The sequence below is a fragment of the Trachypithecus francoisi genome, unplaced genomic scaffold, assembly GCF_009764315.1.
Source record: "Trachypithecus francoisi isolate TF-2019V2 unplaced genomic scaffold, Tfra_2.0 Lachesis_group4, whole genome shotgun sequence".
Classification (NCBI taxonomy): Eukaryota; Metazoa; Chordata; class Mammalia; order Primates; family Cercopithecidae; genus Trachypithecus; species Trachypithecus francoisi.
In genome coordinates, this window is record NW_022681469.1 from 15185882 (window position 1) to 15200373 (window position 14492).

Sequence of the window (14492 nt, forward strand, 5' to 3'; positions counted from 1 at the left end):
TAAATCTTCTTTTTAATTTCTTTATTGATGCTCTGGTTGTACAAAAACTTGTTTTTAGTTTTCACATATTTGTGTATGTTCCATAGTTCCTCTTGGTATTCATTTCTAGTTTTTACTACATTGTGATAAGAGAAGATGCTTGATGTGATTTTGATTTTTTAAAATTTTTTCAAATATGTTTTGTGGACTAACATATATTCTATCCTGGAGAAAGTTCCATGTGCTATTGAGCAAAATGTACATTCTGTAGTTATTGGGGGGAATATTTTGTAAATATCTGCTGGGTCTATTTGGTCTAGAGTGTAATTTAAATCTGATAATTCTTTGTTGATTTTCTATCTGGATGATCCATCCATTGCTGAAAGATGGTGCTAAAGTCCTTTTTATTTCAATTTTTCTTTCCCTTTAGATCATATAATATATGCTTTATGTGTTGCTTTATATATTTGTTTTATATATTGGGTGCTCTGGTGTTGTGTGCTCATATACTTACAACTGTCCTAACCTTTTGCTGAATTGAGTTATTATATAATGACCTTCTTTTCTCTTTTTAGTTTTTTACTTAGAGTCTATTTTGTCTGATGTATTACTACACCTGCTCTCTTTTGGTTTCCATTTTCACAGAATTTCATTTTCTATTCCTTCACTTCAGTCTATGTGTGGCCTTACAGGTGAAGTGAGTATCTGATAGGCAGCATGTTGCTGAATCTTTTTTTTTTTTTAATCCATTCAGCCACTGTATGTAATTTAATTGGGAATTTATTTCATTTATATTCAAAAGTTATTATTGATAGGTAAGGACTTCTGCCATTTTGTTCATTATTTTCTGGTTCTTTTGTTTATCCTTTGTTCCTTCCTCTCTCATGTTTATCTTTCTGGCTTGATGAGGGTATTTGTTGTGTTAAGCTTTTATTCCTTTCTCTTTCTCATTTGTATGTCTGTTGTAATTTTTTCTTTGTGGTTAGTATTGGGGTTATGTTAAAAACTCTCATACTTATAATAGACTATTTTAAGCTGATAATGTTAATTTTCATTGCATACCAATACTCTAGACTTTCGTTCTGCCCCCAAATTTATAATTTTGTTGCCTTAATATACATCTTTATATATTGTTTATTCCTTAACAACTTATCGTAGCTATAATCATTATTACCATTTTCACTTATTGGCATCCCATAGAGCTGCATTTTTTTTAAATTTTTTTTTTTAAATGGGGTCTCATTATGTTGCCCAGGTTGGACTCAAACTCCTGGGCTCCAATGAGACTTCCATTTCAGCCTCCTAAATAACTGGGACTACAAGCACATGCCACAGCACCCAACTCTTGTGGTTTTTAACCTTCATACTAGAGATTTGAAAAATTACATATCACCATTGCAGTAATGAAGTATTATGAATTTGATAATGCATTTACTGCCAGCAGTGAGATTTATACTTCATGTTTTTTAATGGTAGAAATTATCATTAAAAGTTTTTTTTTCCAATAGAAATACTCAAGCATTTCTTGTAAGTCAGGTCTAGTGGTAATGAGTTCCCTCAGTTTTTGCTGATCTGGGAAAGACTATTTCTCCTTCATTTCTGAAGAAAAGATTTGCTAGGTATAGTATTCTAGGCTAGCAGCTTTTTTTTTTCTTCTAGTATTTTAAATATATCATCCCATTCTCTCCTGGGCTGCAAGGTTGCTGCTGGGAAATCTGCTAATAGTCCAATGGCAATTACCTTTTATGTGTCTTGATGGTTTTCTCATGCTGCTTTTAGTATTTTTTCTTTGACTTTTGGCAGTTTGGTTATATGCCTCAGAGAGGACCTCTTTGGGTTGAATCTCTGGGATCCTTTGAACTTCATGGATCTGGATGTCCATATCTCTCCAAGAATTGGGAAGTTTTCAACTATTACCTTGTTAAATAAGCTTTCTTTGCCTTTCTTCAGCTCTTCTTCTTCTTAAGTTGTCAAAATGCAAACATTTGTTCACTTATGGTGTCCCATAAGTGCCATAGCCTTCTTCATTCCTTTTTTTTTTCCTTTACCTCTGACTGGACTATTTCAAAAGGCCTGTTTTCAAGTTCAAAAATTCTTCTGTTTGATCTATTTTGCTGTTGAATTTGCTCTCAATTGCATTTTTAATTTCATTCATTGAATTTTTTGGCCCCAAGATTTCTGTTTTGTTCTTTCTTATGATATCTCTCTCTTTGTTGAATTTCTCATTCAGATCATGAATTGTTTCTCCGGATTGTTGAATGATCTGTTTGTGTTCTTTCATGCCTCACCAAGTTTCCTCAAGCTCACTGTCTTGAATTCCTTTTCAGGCAATTCATAAATTTTTATTTTTGGTTGATGTCAGTTACTAGAGAATTATTGTGATTCTTTGGTGGTGTCATGTTTCCTTGCTTTTTTATGTTTCTTGTATCCCTGCACTGGCATCTGTGCATCTAATGGAACAATCACCTTTTCTAACTTTGTAGAGTAGCTTTCATCGGAAAAGACTTAACACCTGCCGATATGTCCTAGCATGTTGGTTGGGTAGGGTACATTTGTTTTTGTTCTGGGTGGATGCAGTAGTGTAGTCTCCATGCAGCTTCTTTAGCTGTAGTTAATGTCAGTATTGCCTGCAAGTACCTCAGTGGCCTTGGCTGCAGAAGTTTGTGTGACTGGTATGCCTACTCAGATGCTTGTCCCCTGAAGGCTGGGCACTGAGCTGTTCTGTTTTCTGAGGATCCATGGCTGGTAAGTTCTCCTTGGGTGCTTATCTTTTGGTGGCTGCAAAGTGAGCTGGTCTGTGGTCTGAGGGAAGTGCAGGACTTGTTGTCCAGTAGCTCCGTGATGTTGCTCCCCCTTGTAGGCAAGGCACCAGACTGGTTCATACTCACTACCAGGTTTTTTGTGTCCTACTATCCCTAGTTTCTTGGTAGCTGTTCCTTCTCCATCTCCATTAACATTTCTGTCTGAAGGTAAATATTTGTATAAAGACCTTTTCTTACCTGAATTAGCATCTGTCCTATTTTCCATGTATTGTAATAGAGATTTATCCTCACAAATGGGAGTAGTTTCCAGATTGCTCATGTTATCACAGAAATAACCCAAATTATTTTGTCTTCTACCATACCACTGCATCTGAATTCCTGTAAAGAGAAATTGAAATATGTCATGAGTTTACTTTCCTCTGTTGTCTAACTCCCATAGTCAACTGGAGCTCTCTGATGAGTATTGGCCTTAAAGCCAATATTCAAAGCAGTATTTATCAGAAATATTTCCTATCTCCTCTTCACGGGATTAATCTGATCTATTTAGTGCTTAAAGCAATGTCCTCATCCAAGGTCAAAACCTAAACTAATATATGTCCCTAACAGGCCAACAGATAACTAGGGATGGCCTTAGATGTTGACTCTTTTTTGCCAACAAAAGTAACATACTCTATCCCTTCTTTAAAGACTATTTCCCTCCTCTATTCTCTACTCCTTACAAAGCCTCTGTACACCTGCTTGGCTTCTACTTTTAAAATGATTTCTTTCTTTGACCCACATCATTGCAGTCAGTCTTTGATACGGCGGGGGCAGAAGGTGATCTTCAACTTCTCAGAGATCTTTCTTCTAACTACACAAAAAAACAACTTACCTCACAATCAAGAGAACTAAGAAATGCTTCCTATGCATTTGGATTCTTGTGCATTTGAGTGCTATAAAGAAGCATGTCTTTGATAGGAAAGTTTGAGTAGCTTAAGTTATTGATGTTCTAGTCTGAGACTGGATGCATTTCACAGGTGCTCATTATATTAGAAATAAATTCAATAAAGGGATGAGTAAATAAATGAAAGATAAAGAGAGGTTGGGAAGCAACTGCAACCTTTTTTTAAAATGTAGTGACCAATGATGACAGGAACGAAGATTTATTTTAATTCAAATATGTGTACCTGAGGGTCATCAAAAAGTTACTTCTATTCTTAGGAACTCAAATATACATAATTGGTTAAGAAATCTGTACATGTAGGTACTAAAAAACATTTCCATGAATTGCTTAGTGACATAAAATTCACTTTTTACATACTGCCAAAATTATTTAGTATATTTAAAGTCTGAGATAGTGCCCAAAGGGGGTTAGGGGAGGACAAAGTGATCAAACAGACAATGTAAAAACAATCTATAAAAGAGTCTAGAAGAGATCTCACAGGTTTAGAGAGAAGACCCCTCTTCTTCCTGAACAGACCCTGTAGGCCAGGACCCAGCAGGCTTACCTATTGTCTGTGAGGTTTCTATGCTTCAAACAGGAGCCAAAAACCTGAAAATAGGTTCTAAACCTTTTCTTGACCCTCCACCAAGGCAAGTGGAGTTTTAATAAAACAGAGTTTTTCCTTTTTTTCTTGCTGCTTGTGTAGCCTGGGAGCCAAAGTATTACAAAGGAGAAAATAATAAGCCTTAATTAAGGCTTTTGACATTTAATCACAAGACAGCTGGCACTATGAGCGTGTGGCTTTCAACACCTAGAGCAGACTTAAATCTCAGATCCTCATACAAAACTCTGAGATAAACTAGTGCAGCTGGCAAAAGCATTAAAAGGCAAGCAACTGACTTGTGTCAGTAATGTTAGAGTGACCTTTAACAGATAGCCTGGTGGATCTCTAGCACTGAAAAAAGTACTTTTGGCTGTAGGGCATTATTAATATTATTAATGCATTAATAGTACATAATATAATTAATGCCCTACAGCCAAAGACCAACAGAAACACACCTATAATTAAACAAGTTGAATCGACTGTTCATTGCAGCTAGGGAAAATGCACACCATAGGGAACTGTGGGTACATCAGTAAAAAGCTGTCAGAAAGAACCTATTACAGGCCGTGGGCTTTGGTTGGATAATTTTGGGAAGTGTCTGACTTTATTTTGGATGACATACTGTCAAGAACCAGAAGCAATTCTACGACTAACATCTCAATAAATTTCATATATAAGGAGAGCTAACTAAAATGAGCCTAAAGGCTAGGCGCAGTGTCTCACGCCTGTAATCCCAGCACTTTGGGAGGCCAAGGTGGGCGGATCACCTGAGGTCAGGAGTTCGAGACCAGCCTGACCAACATGGAGAAACCCCATCTCTACGAAAAATACAAAATTAGCCAGGCATGGTGGCGCATGCCTGTAGTCCAAGCTACTTGGGTGGCTGAGGCAGGAGAATCACTTGAACCCAGAAGGCTGAGGTGGTTGTGAGCTGAGATCACGCCATTGCACTCCAGACTGGGCAACAAGAGTGAAACTCTGTCTCAAAAACAAAAATAAAATAAATAAAATGAGAATAAAGCTGCGATTGGTTTCTAAAAAGTGCAATTACTCATTTTAGATAAGAGAACGTTAATCAGTACTTTGTGGGTTGCATGATGATCTTGTATGTGCCTCACTTTGTGATGGTCTCAGAGTAACCTTGTCTGATATTGATGTTTTCTGAAATTGTTTTTGTACAATGGGAGAACAATATGGCCTAGCTCTTAGTGCCAGACAAGTTTCTGGATGGCAGGGGCTGCTGGTTTTTTGTTTTTTTTTTTTTCTCAGTTCAAAAGTTAAAAAAAGGGAGAAACTCTGCTCTTCTTATAGAGATTCAAATCTGCGTTTCTCTTGATTGCCCACAAGGGACAGACGGAAAAAAAAATTAATAGCAGAAAGTATGCATGATGTACCTTGGGAAAGGACGGTCCCTACCGATCCCCTAGACTTGGTGGAAGTCTTGGGGAAAACCAAAATGAAATGAAGACTGTAAGTCTCAATATATAATGAAAAGCTTTGAGAAGGAACGATCTTGATGTCACAGGAACTTTGTAATAAAGCCATTGGGAAATAATTGCTTACATTTCCAAATAAGTAAAGAAATAGACGATAACAGGCACTGGTCCCGTAGGAGTAGAGATTTTGACTCACTCTCTGTAGGAATTTTCTTATATAGAATTGACCTACTATGACCCTCAATTCCCATACACTATCCCCCCTGACATATTGATATCTACAACCCCTGTGGGATTGTGAATGAAGACATTGATATTACACTGATGTAGGTGCAATTAAAGAAAATTGGATCTATTGAGCACCTGTCCAATGAATCTAATATTTCAAAGACAGAAAGAGAAAAAGGACAACCACTCTCATTCTTGGGCTAACTCAGTTCCACTGGCTCCCAGACAACTAAAATCTTCAGGACAAAACCAAACTTTATGTCTGGTCTGGTCATGGAAGAAACAGTTTAGAAATGTAAGAACATCTCTTCTCACCCCCACCCCAGCCATGTCCCTGACTAGAGGAAGAAAGTTTTAGCACCTCTGGAGTGGCCGTGATGTGTTCCAAGATATCCTCTGTGATTGGAATATAACTGGCTCTTACCACGTATGTTTCACACACTTATGATCCAAACAGAAAAAAAAAAATGTATGCCCAAGTATATTTTACACATATGCCAAAGCAGAATATGAAAGCTTTCATAACTGAATTAGGGCTGGCCACTTGTCAAGAGAAGCAACACACTCCCTCGTTGCTTCAAAGTTCCACTGTTTTCAATGAAGACACAGGCAGGAACTTGCCCTTGGAGATAGACCATTGCTATAATTGGAATAAAAGTTATTATAAATGTGCTAAAGAATGAAACTTGATGGGTGAGTGTTTCATAAATACTCTCAAGTGAGTAACTTTGCTTTTCACTCCCACTACAACACAATTTTAGTAATTACGTTTGAGAGATTTAAAGTGAGGAGATATAAGTATGACAGTACTTGTGTTATTCTGGGTCCTCCAAGAAGCAAAAGCCAAGAGAGTATCAGATATGCAAGAGATTTATTAAAGGAAATGCCTGTGAGAGAAAATGTGGAGGGAGCCAGAGGAGGCCAGGAGAGCCACCATTAGACTGCAATGTAGGTTTAACCCTTAGGAAGGAGAGAGCAAAGGAAAGAAAGGCTTCCACTGAAGTACAGGTCTCAGTTTCTTTCAGGACCATGAGGAGTCCTTGAGCCAAACTCACCCATCAGGAGAGTCCCATGTCTTCCAGGAATGGGCCTGCCTTAGGATCCTCACTACATTGAATCACCAGCCTGGAGAAGCCCTTGGCAGCATGGCCTTGGCGTCAAGGATTCCAGAGCACACCAGCTGGGGCCATCTGGCAATTTCATACCCACCCCCTGCAGCTGGACATCCAAGAGGAACATTCTCATCGCCACCACAGGACTCATTCTTAAAGCAGCTGTAGACACCTGTTCTGGATCATCTTAAATAGTGACTTAGTAAACCTCCCCAGTGACTCATAACAGTAAATGTCCATAGGTGGATTCATCCATCTCTGTTCCTAAATTAGAGTGTGGCTAATTCTTTCCAGATTCTTAAGGTCCTTAAAAGAAAGAATATATGGTGCCACATTAAGTTAAGCTCATGACTGAAAATAATTTAAGAAGGAGGCCAGTGACTATTAATACTAGCCCACAATTAGAAGGCACATGTATGAGTTACCCCTGCATTTGGCTTAGTGATAAACTGCAATTACTGCAGCAATTTCTCTCTATTTGACAAAACATGGACTGATGTACCACTGGTAAAAATAATATTTCTGATTTCTGTTTGCCTCTTGTATATGCTGGACAATGAAGTATAATATTGTTTATGTATATTTATTTTGTATAACCCAGAAAGAGTCTGTCATGGAAGCACAAAAAGTATGAGTTAGCCTGCCTGACTTAAGCAAGTATAGATCTACCCTTGGAACTGGAGATTACTTCATTGTCCCCTGAATCTCATAAGGGAGAGGTGGATTATCTGATTAAAAAAAAAAAAAACAGATTTGGTTAGAAAGGACAATAGGAGTAGTGTAAGGAATAGATGTTGAGGAGGCAACCACAGTGTTTACTAAATGGTGCTTTCAAAAAATCTTCCTCCAAACTGTAGAATGGAATCCAAACTCCCTAGTATGGCAGCCGAAGTTCCTCTAAACCGCGCCCAAACTTCTCTTTAGAGCTAGCACTATGCAAGTTCTGCTAACAAGTTTCAGTCACTATGAATATTTTGTCTTTCTCAAATTAAGCCTTTCACATTCGTATCTCCGTGCTTTCGAATATTATACAGTCTCACACTATAATACCTCCCACTCTTATCTCCCCACAAATATACATTTTTCTAAGCTGAATTTCTGTGTCACCTTCTCTGCACATTCTTCTCTAATCCTTTGATCAGAAATAATTGCTACTGCTTTTATGTGCCCTTGCACCTAACTTGTAGCCAATTTTGGTATAGTTGTTTTCATGTATTTTTTCCTCTCTAGATTTACTGACCATAATAGCATTTCTATCTCCCAGAGTGCCTCACAGAATAAGTCCAGTAAGGAGATGATGACTTTCACTGAATGGCTTCTGTTTTCTCCCAAGTAAAAGGAAAGATCTGGGGCCTGCACCTTTGCATGAGTAATAACCATTTCGAAGCTTATCCAACCTGCCTTATTTTTGTTGTTGTTGATCTGTTTTGTTTTATTTTAGACTTCTAGCAGCCTAAATTCATGGTTTTTAGTTTCTGTCTCTAGTGAAAGGAGAAAAAAGGGATGAAGAAGGGGTTTTACTCACCCAACCAGAAACAGAAACTAAGAACCCATGACTGTATTCTCTGTCAGACACCATTTAGGCAGAATGTAAATGCTGGTCACCTTCCTTCCTTCCGTCCTTCCTTCCTTCCTTCCTTCCTTTCTTTCCTTTCTTTCCTTTCTTTCTCTTTTTTTAATGAGCCGTTATGTCTATCCTATGTTGTTAGGTTCCATTCCTCAGGCAGCTCCTGCTCCCAAATGGCAGGTACTTTCTGCTCTCTGACCCTGGAAAATCACCTTTGTTTAAAGCCCTTTCTTCTATTAGAGCAACACCAAAATACTCTCAGGAGTTAATTTAGAACAATAGTGGTACTTTACCATGAGGAGTGAGGTTGATGGCTGGAGTGCAGTGGCATGATCTCCGCTGACTGCAACCTCCGCCTCCCGGGTTCAAGCAATTCTCCTGCCTCAGCCTCCCAAGTAGCTGGGATTACAGGCCTGCACCACCATGGCCCGGCTAATTTTTGTATTTTTAGGAGACGGGTTTTCACCATGTTGGCCAGGCTGGTCTCGAACTCCTGACCTCAGATGATCACCTGCCTCGGCCTGAGCCCCGCACCCGGCCCTGAGTCAGCTTTTAACGTGGAACTTTACTGACCACTTTTTTGATGTCCATCTCCCACTTCAACTCCCAAAGGTCTGTTGTTCCCTGATATGAAGCCTAAGAACTCAATGTACTTCACCACACGCTGGATTTCTAACCTGAATTATTCCAAATTCCGGCAAGTCTTATCCACACTTTCTTTTCTGTGTAAGTTTCTCCTTGCTATTTGTTTCTGAAACCTGAATGTATTTGGTCCTCTGCCAATCAGATTTCCACTAGTCCTCTAAAGAGTCAGTTATTAACTCACAAATTCGACAGATATTTTTGGACGTTCACTGTATCCTTATTTATTTAGCATATATTTAGTTATTTATTAGGAAACTAAAGCCTATTCTATGTCAGAAACGAAAATAGGCCATGAGGACCCAATGGTGGGCAAAATGCAGACAGACTATTCTTTTTTCCCTCATTCTAGCATAGTCATCACTTTCCTAGGAAAGACGTTCCTAACCTCCAGACTCCACCAAATCCTCCTCCTAACCACACCCTTCCACCTTGATTTTCACCTTCTGACCTCTCTTGCGTAGAAATTCGAGCACCAGCCACTCTATAGCTTTAGCTTAATTTCTCCAACCATGCAAGGATGAATCTGTGTTAGTGATGCCACAGGCACGTTTCCTTCCCAGCAAGAATATCACTTACTGGGCAGCATTTCTGTGGATACTACTAGAGAAAAATGTCCTCCTAGTTGAGCACCCGCCCCATGGCCATAAGCATCCACCTGGCTCGAAGTGCATGGCCCGCCGCTGACCACTAGGGGGCAGCCCTCCACGCAGAGGCTCGAGCGACGGGCGCGACGCAGCGGCCACCGGCTCTGCTGAGCCCACCCCAGAATCAGAAGGAAGGGAGTCTGATTCCACGCGGGGCCTCCCCCGTGGCATACGTTGTTGTTAGGCAACTATTCGCCCAGAATATGGTTTATTGGAGACTTAGGGTTTGCTTTTCTTATCAAGTGCGACAGCAACCTGGCTGGGTCCCCTCTCGCATTCAAGAACCCGCAGAGACTCTGGGGGAGCCGGTTTGAGGCCCCACGCAGGCCAAAGCATCCCTCCGAGAAGGCGGGGTCGCTCACCTGGTAGGTGCCCCGAGAGCGAGAGCCCGCAGCACGGCCCGAGGTGGGGTCCACCGATGGAACGGGAGACCACGGGCGTGGCTCAGGGCGCGGTAACCGCTCCCCGGGCCCGCCTCAGGGACGGCTCCGCCTCACCCCAGCTTGTGCCCCGCCTCCGGGACAGCCCCTTTTCCGAGACCTCCCAACCTCCGAGACAGCTCCGCCCCCAGAACAGCCTGGCCTCCAGGACGGCCCCGCCTACGGTACAACCCGCCTCCGGGACAGCAGGGCTGCACCTCCGAGACAGCTCCGTGCCCAGGGACGGCCCCGCCTCCGAGACGGCCCTGCCTCCAGCACGGCCCCCACCTCCGAGACCGCCCCGCCTCCGGGACCGCCCCACCCCGCCTCCGACACGTCCCCAGCGCGCCACTGCAGAGCCAGTCCCTCAGTCCCCAGGGATCCTCAGTCCCCAGCACTGCTCAGGGGTGAGTTTTCCAATCCGAGCGGGTCCTGGGTGGGGGCGGTGGCTGAGCACCTAGGGCACTGGGAGTCGCCGCAAAGTGCTAGAGGCCCCAGGCCATTCCCGGCGTCAGGAGGTGTCCCTCCCTTCTTAGGTCCAGGTCTGGTTTCATTTCGTTTTGTTAGTATGGTGCTATTTGCAATTTGTCTCAAAACACATTTCTCCCTCCTATTTGAACTTGTAATTATGAATTTGACAAAGATGTACATGGTGTGTGCGTGCACGAGGACACATGTCCTTGCGGAATGCTGGGTCAGCTTTCCGGGACATATTACTCATCTCAGGTTTTTTTGTCAGTTTTTGTTTATCCTGTCAAACTGGTTCTGCCTCAGAAGTGATGAAAGACGTCGCTTGTCTTTTGGAAAGTAGCTAGCACGATCTTGAGCTCAAGCTTCCAGATCTCTCCGCTGCTTTTTTTTCCACTGGTAACTTCTTTTCTTTTCTTTTTTTTTTTTTTTTTTTTTGAGGCAGAGTCTCGCTGTGTCGCCCAGGCTGGAGTGCAGTGGCCGGATCTCGGCACACTGCGAACTCCGCCTCCCAGGTTCACGCCATTCTCCTGCCTCAGCCTCCCCAGTAGCTGGGACTACAGGCGCCCGCCACCTCGTCCGGCTAGTTTTTTGTATTTTTTTAGTAGAGACGGGGTTTCACCGTGTTAGCCAGGATGGTCTCGATCTCCTGACCTCGTGATCTGCCCGTCTCGGCCTCCCAAAGCGCTGGGATTACAGGCTTGAGCCACCGCGCCCGGCCTCCACTGGTAACTTCTAAGGCTGAGATCATGTACCCGCATTCTCAGTGCTCTGCCGAGTATTGGCTCTCTTTTGTGAATTTCTTTCCCGCGAGCATTATTAAGAAAAAGGTGGTGGATAGGAAGGGAAGAGGGGAAGAGATGGAATTCTACAGGAAATGCAGGGCATGCTCAGAATGCCAACCTTTCTAGCTTGGAGAGATTTCGTGGAAGAAAGTAGCAGGGAAAACGTCCAGTAATTACTGGCATGCCAGACCCTGGAGAAGTCAGGCTGAGGCGCTCTGGAAGTTTCACCTTAGAGAGAGTGGACGAAATGTAACGGTTCTTGTTAGAGTTCTTGTAGAGGACGACTGTGGATGAGAATACATCCCGGGGACTAAAATCAGATTGGTTTAGTCTAGAATGATTGCCAACTAAAGGGACTGATGTTTGAGAGCGATGGTGAGAGATTAACAAAATGAGTTGGTTGACTGCATATGGGAACAGGAGGAAGAGAGGAAGGAGGCACGTGTGGCTCAAGGGCTTGGTGTGTGTTTTAGTTTAGATTCTCCCCTAAAGCAAAGCCTTATGCAAGGGCTTACCTGCAGGTGATTTTTTTGCGGTAAGGGAGACCAAAAAGCCCAAATGAGGAAGTGGAGAGAATGAGACAAGGAAAAAGGGAAAGCCGGGAGGGGCATGTGGCTGAGGGTGTTCAACGTGGCGCTCCGTTCTTTTGGGTGCCTTCTGAGGATCTCTGTGATGGGCGCCTCTGGAAAGCCATGGGGTACTTTTCTATGACTCCCGGCTCTACTGGGTGAAGCTCACCCTGCTGTCAACTCGCTGCTACTTCAGGGCTGCCCTGTGCATCTGCAGAGGTGAGAAGCCATCTGAACACACAGGAGAGTCCCTCACAGTGGGCTCCTCCGAGAGGCGCATAGGGAGGCGGCACAGGCAGCCAGGGGACTACTGCAGGACTGCAATCTACAACACTGTCCTCATCAATCCGGGAAACTAGAAATGACAGCAAAGGGACAGACACTCTCATTTATTCCTTGCCCACTGTGTGTGTACCAACTCCAGACAAGGCATTTTTAGCCATATTCTTTGTTTTGTTTTATTATTCTATTCTATTCTATTCTATTTTTTGAGGCAGAGTCTTGCTCTTTCGCCCAGGCTAGGGTCCAGTGGTGCGATATCAGCTCACTGCAACCTCCACTCCCGCCAGGGTTCAAGAAATTCTCATGACTCGGCTTCCTGAGTAGCTGGGATTAGAGGTGCATGCCACCATACCCAGCTATATTTTGTAGATTTAGTAGAGACGGGTTTCGCCATGTTGGCCAGGCTGGTCTTGAACTCCTGAGCTCAGGTGATGCACCCGCCTCAGCCTCCTAATGTGCTGGGATTACAAGCATAAGCTACCGTGCCTGGCCTACCCGTATTCCTTTAATCTTCAAAAACAATCTTCCAGGGCTGTATTATTCTCTTTTTGTAGATGGAGAAACTGAGGCTGAAGTCATTTATCCAAGAGGAACTGCTTAAAGGGAAAAATAGGCTCAGTTTTAGGCACAGCAAATTTTGAAAGACCTCCAGAAACTGCACAATGCTACCAAATACAGGGAGGCCCTCTCCATTAGGGCAGACTTTATAAATTGGGGGGCACTTTCCAACTTATCAGAGCTGTCAGAAGAAATGCATGTTTTGACAGGTCTATGACCTTTCTATTCAAAAAGATCAGGTACTGTGTCAACTCAGGCTCACGAACTTAACTACCACCTGGATCTACCAGCCCTGCAGGATCTAGCCCCTCCCTCCCTCCTCCTAGGCCAGGGTCCTGCTCTTCCCTGCCCCTGGCTCTCAGCCACCCCAAAGTGGTCTCTTTGCTGGAATGCTCTTTGCTCACTGCATTTCAGGTTTCAGCTTCAATGCCAGTTTCTCAGAGGCCGTTCCTATCACCCAATCTAAAATAATCTTCCAGTTCCTCCATATCACACCATCATGTTTTATTTTCATCATAGTCATTGCTGCATTTTATTTATCTTTCTATCTACCTATTTATTCTTTTTTCTTTCTCCTTCTAAAATATTCAAATCACAAAAAGGGAAACCTTATCTGTTTTGTTTCTTGCTGTACTCCCAGTGCTAGAACACTGCTTGGCCCACAGTAGAGAATCCAGTAAAATTTGGAGGTGAATGAATTTAGTTGTTTGCTTTTTTCACCTGTTCCTTCATCTGTTCTGACCAGCAGTGCATATCAGTATCTCTTAAATACATGAAAGTCTTTGCTTCCCCCTGCAGCAGCTGATAGAACCATGACGACCACTGCTGCTGCTGCATTCGAGGCCCTCATGGATGGAGTGACATGCTGGGATGTCCCCAGAGACCCCGTCCCCAGTGAACTCCTTCTTATTGGAGAGGCTGCCTTCCCCGTGATGGTGAATGACAAGGGCCAGGTGCTCATTGCTGCCTCCTCCTACGGCCAAGGCCGCCTCGTGGTTGTGTCCCATGAGGGCTACCTGTTGCATGCTGGCTTGGCTCCATTTCTCCTCAATGCAGTGAGCTGGCTGTGTCCCTGCCCTGGGGCTCCCATGGGAGTGCATCCATCCCTGGCACCTCTAGTAAACATCCTGCAGGATGCTGGGCTTGAGGCACAGGTCAAGCCAGAACCAGGAGAGCCCCTAGGGGTTTACTGCATCAATGCCTACAATGACACCATGACTGCAACACTGATCCAGTTTGTGAAACATGGAGGGGGCTTGTTAATTGGGGGCCAGGCCTGGTACTGGGCCAGCCAGCATGGCCCTGAGAAGGTGCTCTCCAGGTTCCCTGGGAACAAGGTGACAAGTGTGGCCGGAGTGTACTTCACCGATACCTATGGGGACAGAGACCAGTTCAAGGTCTCTAAGAAGGTGCCCAAGATCCCACTCCATGTCAGGTGAGTGTCTGTTCCCCTCTTAGGGAGTCTGACTCAGGGTAAACAATAGAGTTGGTTCCCCTCTTCAACGAGCTTCC

At 43.2% G+C, this 14492-nt stretch overlaps 1 protein-coding gene across 4 annotated transcripts in view; it reads left to right on the plus strand.

The window, feature by feature from the left end:
• Positions 1 to 10634: 10634 nt before the first annotated feature.
• TCAF2 (TRPM8 channel associated factor 2) overlaps positions 10635 to 14492 on the plus strand; it is a 28160-nt gene continuing 24302 nt past the window's right edge. For 2 of the 4 annotated variants that reach the window (XM_033191756.1, XM_033191755.1), the window contains exons 1-2: positions 10635 to 10725; positions 13779 to 14415. In XM_033191756.1, coding sequence (XP_033047647.1) covers positions 13793 to 14415 — 623 coding nt within the window. In that variant the 5' untranslated portion in view covers positions 10635 to 10725; positions 13779 to 13792. The remainder of the gene's footprint in view (positions 10726 to 13778; positions 14416 to 14492) is intronic. The other 2 variants (XM_033191753.1, XM_033191754.1) reach the window with 2 other exon arrangements.